This window comes from Peromyscus eremicus, chromosome 5, assembly GCF_949786415.1.
Source record: "Peromyscus eremicus chromosome 5, PerEre_H2_v1, whole genome shotgun sequence".
In the NCBI taxonomy this organism is placed as follows: Eukaryota; Metazoa; Chordata; class Mammalia; order Rodentia; family Cricetidae; genus Peromyscus; species Peromyscus eremicus.
In genome coordinates this window covers 20,424,883-20,437,766 of record NC_081420.1, presented here as the reverse complement: position 1 = coordinate 20,437,766, position 12,884 = coordinate 20,424,883, and the positions used below count along the sequence as shown (strand labels likewise).

The 12,884-nt window shown below is 45.5% G+C and overlaps 1 protein-coding gene across 1 annotated transcript; it reads right to left on the bottom strand.

The window, feature by feature from the left end:
- Positions 1-10,445: 10,445 nt before the first annotated feature.
- On the bottom strand, positions 10,446-12,439 carry LOC131910345 (glucose-fructose oxidoreductase domain-containing protein 1). Its single transcript, XM_059262291.1, has one exon. The coding sequence runs from the start codon at positions 12,387-12,389 to the stop codon at positions 11,526-11,528; it is 864 nt and encodes a 287-aa protein (XP_059118274.1). The 5' UTR covers positions 12,390-12,439; the 3' UTR covers positions 10,446-11,525.
- Between the last annotated feature and the right edge of the window lie 445 nt (positions 12,440-12,884).

Genomic DNA, 12,884 nt, shown 5'->3' with positions numbered 1-12,884 from the left:
AGAAAACAGGAATGTGGGGCTGCAGCGAAGCCTCCGAGGTTGAGGCCACTTGCTCCCTACTCTTCCAAGGGACCCGGGCTTGATTCCCATCATTCACATGGTGGCTTGCAGCCACCTGTAACTCCAGCTCCAAGGGATCTGATGCCCTCTTCTGGCCTCCATGGGCACCTCCGCTCACATGTGTGCACTTAACCTACACACAAATGCATATATCTATTTAATTAAAAATAAAATAAATCTTTTAAAAAATAGGAACATGTTTCTGGGATAGAAAGGATTTTAACTTTATTTTGTGCTTTTGTGCTGTTTGAATTATTTAATAGATCCTTGTGTTATTGCATTTAAAATTTTTAACTTGTTTTTACATTTTTAGTCTCTGTTTCTTCTCTGATGTATAATATTTCCACTAATTTCAAGTTTGACTTTTTTTCAGTTTTCATTAGTTACATTATTGAACTGTTTATTTGAAATCTTTCTAATTTTTATGTAAGCATGCAATGCCTCAAATGTACTTCTTAGTTTTATTTTTTTGCTATATCCCATAAGGTGGCATATTGTATTTTGAAATTTATTTGCAGAAATTAAATTTTTTTCTTTTTGGTTTCCTCATTGATCCATTAATCACTCAAGAGAATGTACCTGATTCCCATACTTGTACAGTTTCTAAAGTTCCCCTTGTTTAAGTTTCTAGAATTAGTCCATTACTATTAGAGGAGGTACACACTATGGTTTTGATTTTAAATATTTTCATGAGTACATTATTATTTGTACATTATACAAATTGTACATTATAAAATTATACATTTAGTTTTGATATTTCACACATGAATATAACATACTTGATCATAAGATTTTAATTTTTGTTTTCTTTTTGTTTTTGTTTTTTCAAGACAAGGTTTCCATGCGTAACAGCCTTGGCTGTCCTGGAACTCATTTTATAGATTGGACTGTCCTCGAGCTCACAGAGATCCACATGTCTCTGCCTTCTGAGTGCTGGAACTAAAGGTGTATACCACCATGCCTGGCTTATTTTAATTTTTTTTAAATTTATTGAAACTTATTTTGTGGCATACAATACAGTCCATCCTGGACAATGTTCCATGTGTGATGAGAAGAACCATTGGAGGTCATGTTCTGTGCCATGCTTCCTCTTAGCCAAAAGGCTAAGAAGTGGCAGAATGCAGTGTTCTGTGAATGTCTGTTTGGTCTGTTTAGCCTGTGGTATAATTCAACTCTGATCTTCTTTGTTGATTTATGTAATCATTTCGGATTTTTTATCAGTCCATTGATGAAAGTGGCTTTGTAAGTCTCCAACAGTTGTATTAGCATCCATCCCTTCCTGTAGGTCTAATCATGTGTTCAAGAGGACAGGGGCTAGGAAGGGTGAGGTGAGGAACCAAAGCAAGCTGGGAAGGAGATCCATCAGTAAGAGGGAAGGATGCTTCTTCCTGGGCTTCCCCACATCAGATGAAGTGAGGGGGTACAGCATGTGTCAGATGATCAGGATACAAAAAACAATGACTTACTGAGATGAGCTCAGTCTGTAAGGATGGATACATGCCAGGTAGCTGTATGAATACGACCAAGTAAAAGAGACTTCTTGCAGATAAGGGAGAACCTGGATGTCACAAGAAATCCAACAAGACAGAAGATCCAGACCTGATCCCAGGACTGAGTCAGGGAGTCCAAGGAAAGAAGCCAGAGACTCACCTGATGAGCTTCCAGTTCTGCAGGTCAGGCCTGCTATGCTGGGAATTCCCCAGAAATGTCTAGTGTAGGAAGAGAAGGGAGACTGTAGTAACAGCTTGTAGGCAGGTTCTCTGAAAGTTGAGGGGGGCCAAGAAGCCCTGTGAACGCCAAACGCTAAATGGCAGACCCTGAGTGGTAAGGGGCCAGAAGACCCAGGACAGGGTGACAGGAGAGGGTGAGATGATAGCCTTTGTATCTTTGCCAGGTCTGGGGAATTTGAAAATAGGAAAAACAAGAAAGGAGGGGGCACAAGAGAGGGTACTTACTTAAAGCACGGTGGGAGACATTAAGCGTTTTTCCACAAATGCCAGCAGCTTGATTGCTTTGGACAGGCAGTTCCATAAACTTCCTGTAGAAACTCTCCCATCATCCCTTCTCTTCGTCATCCTCCTCCTCATACAAGCTGTTCTCAGAGCACAGATTAAGGCCTGTCATCTTGAAGGAGCTCTTATTCCACACTTCTCATGTGGCATTTGCTTATCTTCATAGCTTCCATATCTTGATGCCCCTCTCTGGCCTTTCATCTGCTTTCTCCCTTCCATCTATTTTCACCCTGGCCATGCTGCTGTCATCTTGCTACTGCCCCGTTCCCCTTGCTGTCCTATTATCGCCATCACACACACACACACACACACACACACACACACACACACACACACGGCCTCTTCCATGATCTGAGTAGTGTTGTCCCTTCACAGCTGGATTCCTATACAGCTGTTGTTTCAGGGCTAGTTCTGTCTCCTGCTTTATTCCAAGAACCTGAGTATCAAGTCCAGATTCCCCAGCTTAGCACACAGAAGAGCCATCTCATCTGTTGGCAAACTTGTCCCAGATGGAACCCAAGAACACAGTAGGTCTCCAGGCTTACTATCTTCCCAAGAGTGACCTAGATAATAGATCTGCCTGGTCCTTTCTGAAGTCATCTGAAGGGTGTCTGAAGTGGTTAACCCTTTCCCCAGAGGGTAGAGCCTTGCTCTAACCTAACTTGATTGAGACCCTTTCATTCTAAGGTCAGTGCTTGGGGGTGTTTTTGACTGAGCCTTGACTTTGTATATAAGCTCTGCCCATCGTCTGATCCACACAGGGTCATCTCGGGGCTCCTTCTTCTTAAGGCAATGATGGTCAATAAGGAATGGGTCGAGACAATGGCATAGACAGATTATGATTTTATGACTGAGTCTCATTAATGACCAAGAAATGAATTCATCTATACCAGCTTGTTGAACTGTGAATTGACACCTCATGGGGTCACATAACTGAATATGCTGGTCACCAAAACATTAGCAACAGGCTTTTGAATGTGCTGTCACCAAAACTTAATTCAAAACCAAATCCAAGGTGTTTTTGGCAGTATCTTGTAACTTTACTGCCTTGGTTCTGAGCATACAACATGTGCACTTCACACAGAACATGCTGTCATCATGCTACACGCCACCAAGGAATGCTGTCTGAAACCCTCAGCTTGGAGTCAACAGCTGCCTGGTGTTGGGAACGGCAGTGTTTTTACTGTGCAAACAATTCTGCTCTTAAAGAAAAAGCAACTTTTAATGTCTCCTGCCGTCATTCTTCAGCAAGTAAATATCAAATTAATGTATCTTTGGATTGGATTGTAATAGAATTCTTGTTTGTAAAAACCACAGTTTGAGTTGCTGACTAGAGTTTTGTTAAGGCATCGTGAAATGTGGACTGGATATCACAGACTATCTTTTTGCTATTCCTTAAGCAGTAAGTCTAACGACTATTTGCAAAACCTTGATATTGTATTTGATATTTTAAAACATTTGGCGTGTGTATGTGTGTGTGTGTGTGTGTGTGTGTGTGTAAACATGCACACAGATTATGCACCACAGCGTGCATGTGGAAGTCAGAGGACAACCCTTGAAAGTTGGTTCTCTCCTTCTACCATCCACCTGATCCCTCAGGGATCAAACTCAGGTCGCCAGGCTTAGCAGTAAGCACCTTTACCCACGGAGCCATCTTGCCCACCCCTGTCTTTGGTGTAAGTAACCCAGGATGATTTACTTAAAGTACATAGGAGGATAGTGCAGGTTCTGTGAAACACCATGCCATTTTACAGGGAGGGGCCTTGGGCATATGTAGGGATGCTGGACCACACCCCCCTTGGATACCGAGGACAACTGTAATTGCCCTAGAAAACCTCCCTTTAAGTCATTTAATCTTCTCTTTTCATGGGTAGCTGAAGGGAAAAAGTGTGACTTGATCCGAGGCAATCCGAGTCTGTATGTAATTAGGAGATAAAGGTGTTTCTGTAATTAGCACAACATTTTAGAGGAAGTCCAGGTTAGATTCTGTGGAGTTTATCTTGCAGACCTGTGGTTGGGCCTCGATCTTGCCACAAAGGCAGTCATAGCTCAAGTCAGGCCTCAGGAATTTACCCAACAGATGCAGCCTCAGAGATAAGAGCTAAAGGAAGCCTGGACTTGAACAAGCAGACAAAGGCATTGGAAGGGTTCTAACTGGCACCAGCTTTCTCAGAGCAGTTTTGGGTTCCAGCGAGCTGCCAAGCAGTGTTTGTGACTTGGCACCAACTCTGTAGGAGGATGAATCCTTTTCATCTCATGTAGATTCTCAAACAGCCTCTCAACAGGGGCTGGGCCAGGGAGACCCAGGCAAAGGGACCTGTTCTGCTCAGGCAAGAAGAAGGCAGACGTGACTCAGTAAGTGGGACCTTACTGCTTAGTGTTTTCCCCATTTTAACACAGATTTTTACAGACTTTGTATACATATAATTCACCATAAAATATGGCAGGTACCGCATTTTTTAAGAGAACCAACCAGACTTGTCATACTGAAATACGAGATTTAAAATAATAATAAAAAATAGGTTAATCCCAGTACTTGAGAGGCAGAGGCAGGTTCAAGGCAAGCCTGGTCTACACAGTGAGTTTCAGAACAGCTAGGACTATGTAGAGAGACCCTGCCTCAAAAAAGGTAGTCAGGGAAACTAGAAGGTGCATCTGTTTGCGGGGGTGGGATGCGGTTGACAGATAGACATGGGAGGACACACTGAGGTCCCATTTGACCCGTGAGGAACCTGGATGGTGTGCTAGAAAACTGTGGCCACACATAGGGCAGTAGTTAAGAGCCCAGAAGCAGTCCTAATCTAGGCTGACTTAGCAAGAGGCAGGACAGATGGAGTATTCCTAATCCAGGCTTGATACCAGTGCACTTCAGATTCTTGAGGGTGCTTCACTTGTTGGCTTCGGGGTTTTTTTGGTTGATGTTTGAGGATTTTGGAATATCTGAATACTAGCTGAACACCCCTAATCTGAAAATCCAAAGTTGTTGGCACTCAAAAGATTTCAAAGCATTCTGGCTTTCAGATTTTTCAGGTTGGGAATACTAAACCCATATGATTCTGGTTTATGAAGCAAGAAATGATCCCAATTTGAGAGCAGTCAGCATCACGCAGAAGGCCCACAACCTGAGAAAGAATAATTAGCTCCTAGACTGAAAATGTTTATAAGTGCTTAGGTTTGCCATTTGCATTGAGTGTTGGTTCCCAGGATAGCTCGCTGAGAGGTTTTGGATTTTGTGGTACTGTTTATCTTTTTGAACTGTTCAAGTAAAGAGGAGGTGCAGACCAGAAGAAATGATTGTGCATTTTCTGCTAAGACACAGAGGGAAGGCCAAGCCAATCATGAGAGGCAAATTTCCATGTCATGCAAATTTCCAGTTAACTTGAGCTCAGTCCAAAATGGCTGCTCTCGAAGGGTGCTGAAACACAAGGCCGACAAAGATGCTCTTAAGAACGCTTGTCAGGAAGTGTCTTTTGTTGGTGAGGGGTTTTTTGAGACAGGCTTTCATGCAGCCCAAGCTGGCCTCAAACTTACTCTGTGACTGAGGATGGACTCAAACTCTTGATTCTCCTGTCTCTACTTCCGGAATACGGGGATTATAGGCATGTGTCACTGTTTTAAAACGGCTTTATGAAATGTGAAAAAATTCTGAAATTTGCTTCTCTGATGTGAAGTTGTGCTTTTATCTCCTTCCCTGGTCTAGCCTCTGCCACATGCTCACATATGCATGTAGCTATACATGCATACTTAAGTAGGTTCTATTTCAACATTTTCAAAATAACAATCTGAAGCAGATTGCTCCAGTACATATTCGATGATTCCCGCCTTTTTAGCTTCAGGGATGCTGACAGCCTCACCTCAAAGCCCCCTCCCCCAAGCGTACCCCTCCTTGCTTCAGTGCCCACACACTGAGCAATTCCCAAATCAAGAGCATCTGGGGTTAGAAAAACACAACCAGGCTGGAATCACCTCTTCTTTGAAGACTTTATTTGCCACTTCTGTCCTTTTCCCACCAATGCTCATCCCATCAAAGCCACTCAACAGCTGGAAGCAATGCCGCAGCAGCCCAGACAGCTGGCTGAGCATGCCTGCCCTGGCCCAGAGCATCACAAGGCTCCGTGGGTACCATCGGCTCGGCCAGGAACTGCAGAGGGAGGGTGGGCCACCTCCCACTCCCTAGCAGTTTGCCTCAAAAGCACTAAGCACTATTGCATTTGTTCTCCTTTCTCCTTTAAATACCTTTTAAAATTCTTTTTTTGTTTAATAATAGAAAACAAAAAGTAAAACCTTCTATAATTTATAAGCTATCTTTTGCTATCTACATTATATATAAAATATAGACTCTGTTTTACTTTATAACACACATCTTTTCCCTTTGATAAATAACTTTAAAATATCTAGTGTACATGCTTTGACTTTTTATATATAAGTTTGGTTTTATACATATACATACATATATACCCACATCTGTAAAACAATAAATATACACTTGACAATGACAGCCAAACCAATGCAATTTTGGTTTTAAAAAAGGAAATGAAAACAAATGACATACTATAAAAGCACCAGGCAGCAAACAAAGCCATAATTGCTAGAAAGTTCTCCCTCCTCTAAACAAGGGGCAGGGCAGAATAAAGGGGCAGGGCAGGTCACAGGCTTTTGCTTCTTTGCCTGGGATGTCACTCGGCACTACAAATAAGCCACTGCATTTCTTAGAAGCTATGGGGCTCGTTGAACAGCCTAGCCCTTATGGTGGCTGCAGGGGACAGCAGAGAGCTGGACAGGGCACAGGAGACAACAGTGATACAGTGACTCCATGGCCAGGATGACTTCCCTGCTCCACTGACCCAGGCGAGCTTTGCACTAAGCATCAAGCATTTCAGCTAGAATGTTCTTTTCATCACTCTGTTCTCTGCTGGTGTAAACAAAAGGCTGCAGCAGATTTGAGAGGATTCAGTAGTGCAACATGTCAGTAGCCTGGAAGAGAGCCAGAGACTTCTTTGGCCCTCAAGGGCTCCAGCAAATAAGGACCCTGATGCAGGGAAGAAAAGGCCAGTTGGGTTGGCTACCTCCTCTTTACTGACGCAGTCATTCAGATTGCCAAACTCCGAGGAGACCACGAGCCTCTCACTCTTAGAGAAGTACAAGAGGGTGTAACAGCTCTGCGGAGAAGTTCTGGAAGCCCCAGCTAAACTCAGAACATGATCCACCTGCCAGACACTGACCAGGGTGGCCACTGGAACAACACAAGTGCCAGAGAAGACCCTGGAGCTATACCACAGACTCTGGAATGTTCCCTTCTTCACCTCCGCCCCGCCCCCTTGTCCAAAGGAAACAAATGGGATGGTCAGACAGGTGTTATTTTCCCCAAGTTCCCCAGTGTTATCACCCTGTTCTGCAAACTCCAGGGGTTTGGTGGACAAAGGAAATCACCAGTGGATGGAGCAAGAGTCATAGGCTAGTCAGAGTCAGAATCTGTATCCAGCATCAGGACAACAGGCAATAGTAGAGTGGGCCTCAAGTCCTCCTCAAGGTGAACATCTGACTCTCTGTCCCCTCACCTCCATAAAGGTGCAAATTAGAGATAACCTTCTGCTATAGTCACAAGTTTTCTGATTACTGTGAAGACACAATTGAGGCTGGAGGTGTGGCTGAGTGGTAGAGAGCTGGCCTAGCACTCACAAAGCCTTGGCTTCTGTCCCTAACATACAAGTCTTGTAACGTGTTTGGAAAATAAGGGTTTACCTGTCACAGCTTAGTGAATACTGTCCAGTATGGGTCTGTGTTCTCCTTCTGGCCTATTACCTACCCAGACTGACCACCTGGATGAGCCTTCCTTCCCTGTGTGGTTGGTGGTTAGGAAGAAACTGAGAATCAGGAAAATGGGCTTCCCAACCCTGGATCTACCATTAAAGAAGCGGATGACCTTGGCTATTACATTCCTCTCTTGTATGTCAAAGGAAGAATCTGAGAGATGCCACTCTGAAGTCCTCTCATGTGCTATTGGGTTGACTTTCTCCTCAGGGCATCCTTAACAAAGCTTATTTCCTGCAGTACCCACTGGAAAAGGAGACCAGATCAGAAACCTAATTTATAACCACAGGTCAAGTTCAATGGCTACAGTCACTGTACAAGATGAAGGAAGAAAGCGTTTGATGGAACAATGAATGGCACAGCTAAAACCCAAGCCCCAAACAAACCCCAAAGCCCCGCTTCCTGCGAAAAGATGACTTCCTATGTTATACTTCGGCCTCAGCAACAAAATCCAAGGCCATCTATCATAGCCAACAATGCTTAGAAAGTCCCCAGAGCTGAGGATTGCCGAGTCATCTACAATTAAAGCTCAACACAGGAAATCCACCTCAAAAGAAGTCGAGTGACATTTCCATTTGGGAAGGGGAAGAAAACCTCGCTGCTTCTGTAGGCAGCTGCAATTGCCAACCTGTTGGCAGGACATCAAATTTTGCATCTTACTCAACAAGGAGAGTGCTGTGGCTTTCAGTCCTCTCTTCTTACAGTGGCTCCTTAGGGTGGGAGCACGCCCCCTACAGGGCTTCATGAGGAATGCTTTTCCTGGCAAGAACAACGAAAGTACAAATTGTGGCTTGCTCACTCACTGTGTGGCTTTGGGCGTGTTACGTCTTCATATGTACACAGAGGGAATGAGACAGTACCCAATACTAATTTTATAGATAATAAGATGATGCACCTACAACACTCTGCGTTCGGTGGGTAAGCCAGGTAAGCCACCTTGAGTGCTGACAGGACCTGGCACTATGGGACGTGCTACCAAGGAGACTAAGATGCTTTGAAGGAACCCCATGATGCAATTTTTACCATGGAGGGGAGAAGTCTTAGAGGAACTGACAGTGACCACAGAGGAGTTCTAGACTCCAAGCTTTGCAGAACCTGGGCCATTCCCAAACACTTGTGTATACCTATTTAAAAATCTCTGGGAATCTGGACTTTTGTAGAGGCCATATATAAAATAATGTATATATATAAAATGATGGGAACAAGAAAGGCCAGGGGAAAATGAATGAAAAGGCCCCAAACAGCGTCTGTTCCACCAGGCCTTTAAACCATGTAAAAAAAAAAAAATTAGAAAGTGGCTGGGTTATTGCCAGAACTTAGATCAAAGTCAGTTTGCAGAGTGTTGTCAAAAGCTTGGATTCCGGTCTCACATTGCTGCAGCTGATCAGAAATCTGCACGTGAGATGCCAAGGGCCGAAGGAGCCCTACAGAAGCCCCCAGACCATCTGTTGTCATTTTTACATTTGAAGAACTGCCTCTCCCTCCTGTTTCTACCTCTACTACATGCATTCCAGTCGCTACAACTTCAGTACACTCACTACTTACTCATGCTTCTTCCAAAGAACACATATTCTTTCTACAGCCCCTAACCTCAAATGAAAGTTTCGGTTTGAGACCCAGCATGTTTATCACAGAGACCTCTAGAGGGAAAAACCTCAAATATGAGGGAAGTAGAGAAACAAAAAATTGAAAAATTGAAATCACAAAAATATCTACTCAGGTAAATGACTTGGAAAAATGAACTCCATGGAGTTGTCTACTATGTCCCTGATTTCATCCTTAATCACAGATTTTCAGGGTAGCTAGAAGAAAAATTGCTTTCCTAAAGAGCAATTTATGAGAGCAGGAACCAAAAGAGCCAAAAAGTCTATGATGTGGCCCTGTGCACAGATTGCCAGTTTTGGTCTGATAGCTGTAAACCTGAAATACTGGCCATAAGGGGTGGCAACCAATCAGCTACCTTTACCATGTTGAACAGGGGCTCCTAGCAAGGCAACACCCGCTCCTTCGTGCTAGAAAATGACCATCATTCCACTGGTGTGTGGGCTCCAGTATGACTGTGCCTGTGAATTACCAGGGTCCCAGGGAGGAGCACTGCCTGGATTCTAAGCAGACTACTTACAGGGATCAGTCTATACCCAGGCTCAAAACTACCACATGCCGGGGAAGGTTAGCAAAGCCAACCGAGAAAAAGAAAACTCCCTATTTTCAGTCTTGACCTTTCTTTAAGACCAGACTCGAGTTTTAAAGACTGTTTTAGTCATATTTGAGGATAGCAAACATTTGCAAAGATGTGTCCATGTGACGACAGGCTTTGTCTCTGCCGACATCTAAGCCAGTCCTGTTCCATCTCTAGTTTCACACGGAGGGTAAAAAGACAAGGAGAGGAAGTGAAAGATTTTTTTTCTCAATGTGAACCTTCTCCACCTAATGTAGACCCCTCTTGGGGATCTAAAGCCCCATTTTAGAAACACTGAAAATATGTTCTCTGTTGGCTTTTTGTCTTAATACCTATTCAAAGTTTCCAGCTGTCAGAATCTGAAAGCCAAGGCCCTTAGGTAAGGAAGGGAAAGAGCCCTGGCTCTCGTTAAGGGAAAAGTGTTCTGTGGAAGTGAAGGGAATGGCTTCCTGTTTAAACCCACAAATGTCTAATGTCTTTCCTCCTCCATGTCTTTCTTCAGCTTGGCAGTTGGGCTTACAGCAACTCTGGGGCTGGGCTCATGTTCCCTTTTTGGGGGAGCTCATTCTGCAACACTCAGGAATGCAGCTGTCCTGACCCAGGCAGGCAGCGACAGGCAAGCCCATGCTATGTGTGGCATTCTTAGCGTTGCCTAGAGAGCATGGCAGGACCCCTGGATTGCCACTCACACTAGTCCCACCCCCTACTGAAGGAGGGCTCTGAAGTGGCTCCGTGCAGCCTGTCTGTCGTCTTGGTCACCTCAGAGGTACAGCTTACCACCTCAGTCGCTCTCCATTGCAGAAGCCCACCGTACCAGGTGGACATCAGTGAGCCAGTCAGATAGGCCCTGATGCTTCCTAGGACCCAAAGCAATCAAGGAAGCTGTGCACTTTGCTACCAAGTACTTTTCCTTCAGATCCTTAAAGTAAAACACACAGTGGCTTCCCGGAATTACAACTTTTTCACCAGCCCCACCCACCTCCTCTACCTCCCTACACTGAAAAAACCAAAAACAAAAAACAAAAACACCAAAAAATCCTTTGTAGACACTTGATGAAGTGCCCTCTCCTGCCAGTGGAGGGCGCTGACAGAGAGCCTAGCTCCCTCTGAGCGTGTCATCAGATACACAGCCTTGGCTTGCAAAGACGGCCAAGACATGCCGATGGATGAGGTAGGGCAGGGGGCAGCCCCTTCCAGCTTCTCACAGTAATGGAATACAAAGGTGCTAGGTAAACCACCTTCCTTTCATCACATACCCAATTAGGAGGGCACGCCCTCCTGAATATGAAGTCGGCCCACCACCACCTTGGATTTGGGGGCCCTCTACCGAGGACGGGGACCACCCTCTTACGCTGTGCATTCACGCTGCCCTTCCCACAATCCCCACCTATGGCTACCCTCTCCACAGAGCATTTCCCCCTAACTGGCCCCACGCAGCAGGTCGAGTCCACCAGGTCCCAGTGCTAACAGTAGAGGGACATCCTGCTTCTGCGCATGGCCTCACTGATCAGGTAGGCGGGGCTCAGCTCCGGCTCCTCTGTCATGATGGCAATGTTCTGCCACTCTCCAGTCTGGCTGGACCTCTTGATGGTGTCTACCACGCAGAGAGCATACAGGCAGTCGTCGAAGGTGGCAGCCATGGTAAGAGGCCGACCGTCCCACGTGCGCCGGTCATCCTGATCCTGGAAGGCCTGGCGCACTGCCTGCATCATCTTCATGGTGCCCCGCAGGTAGGGCGAGGGGATGTCGCTGAACGCCTTCTCAGGCAGCAGGGAATTGCTCACGGATGTAGTGTCCTGCAGCAGCAGCTCCTGCTCCGGGGCACTATTGCGCTGCCCATAAAGGTCAGTGCCTACCGCCAGAAGCCTCCCAGCGGAGCCCACCACAGTCACGTCCTGCTTGAACTCTCCAGGAACATTGAAGTTCAGGGTCACGGTGCAGCACACTCCACCCTCCAGCACCATCTGGAAGGTGCAGAAGTCATCGCTGGTGATCTGACGGATACCCTTGATGTGGTCCGTCTGCTTTACAAAGGTCTTGAGCAGCCCGTGGACCTTGACGGCCTTCTGGCCTGTGAGAAAGGTGAGTAGGTCGATGATGTAGGTGCCCACAGAGTGTAGGCCGCCACCGCCCATCAGGTCGTCGCAGCTCCAGTTGTACTTCTTGCCCAGCAGACTGCCGCTGTGCACCTGCACCTCGCACACCAGCAGCTCGCCCACATAGCCCTCCTCGATCAGCTCCTTCATGCGCACAAAGGCCGGCAGGAAGCGCAGCACATTGCCCATGATGCTCATGAGCTTGGGGTAGTAGTGGGCGGCTGACATCATGCGAAAGGCGTCCAGTGGCGTCGCAGTACGGTCACAGATGACATTCTTGCCTATGCCTGAGGAGAGCAAGAACAGTAGTAGATCAGTATGCTGTGAAAAGGGATTGCGACCCCAGAGGAGCAGAGCCCTGTGTCCATTTTCACACTCTTTCCTAACGTATAAAAGTACTTCATCTATTGCCTAGTGTGTGCAAGACCCTGGGTTCGATCACCAGCACCACACACACAAGTGGATCCTACATATTTCAGTATTACTGAATTATTTTTAACATTAAGCTATTGAAACTGATCTAAAGAGTAATGTTTAATGTATTATATAGCCTTCCTGCTTTAAAAATATACTTAATTTCTAAATACATAAAACGATTTATTCGATGGCTTTACGTATGTGTAGAGAATAAGAATTGATTATTTGCAGCTGGGCGGTGGTGGTGCACGCCTTTAGTCCCAGCACTTGGGTGGCAGAGGCAGGTAGATCTCCAAGTTTGAGGCCAGC

Coding starts and splice junctions, on each gene's coding strand:
- LOC131910345 (XM_059262291.1), bottom strand. CDS start 12,389: ATGATGTCAGCCGCCCACTACTACCCCAAGCTCATGAGCATCATGGGC.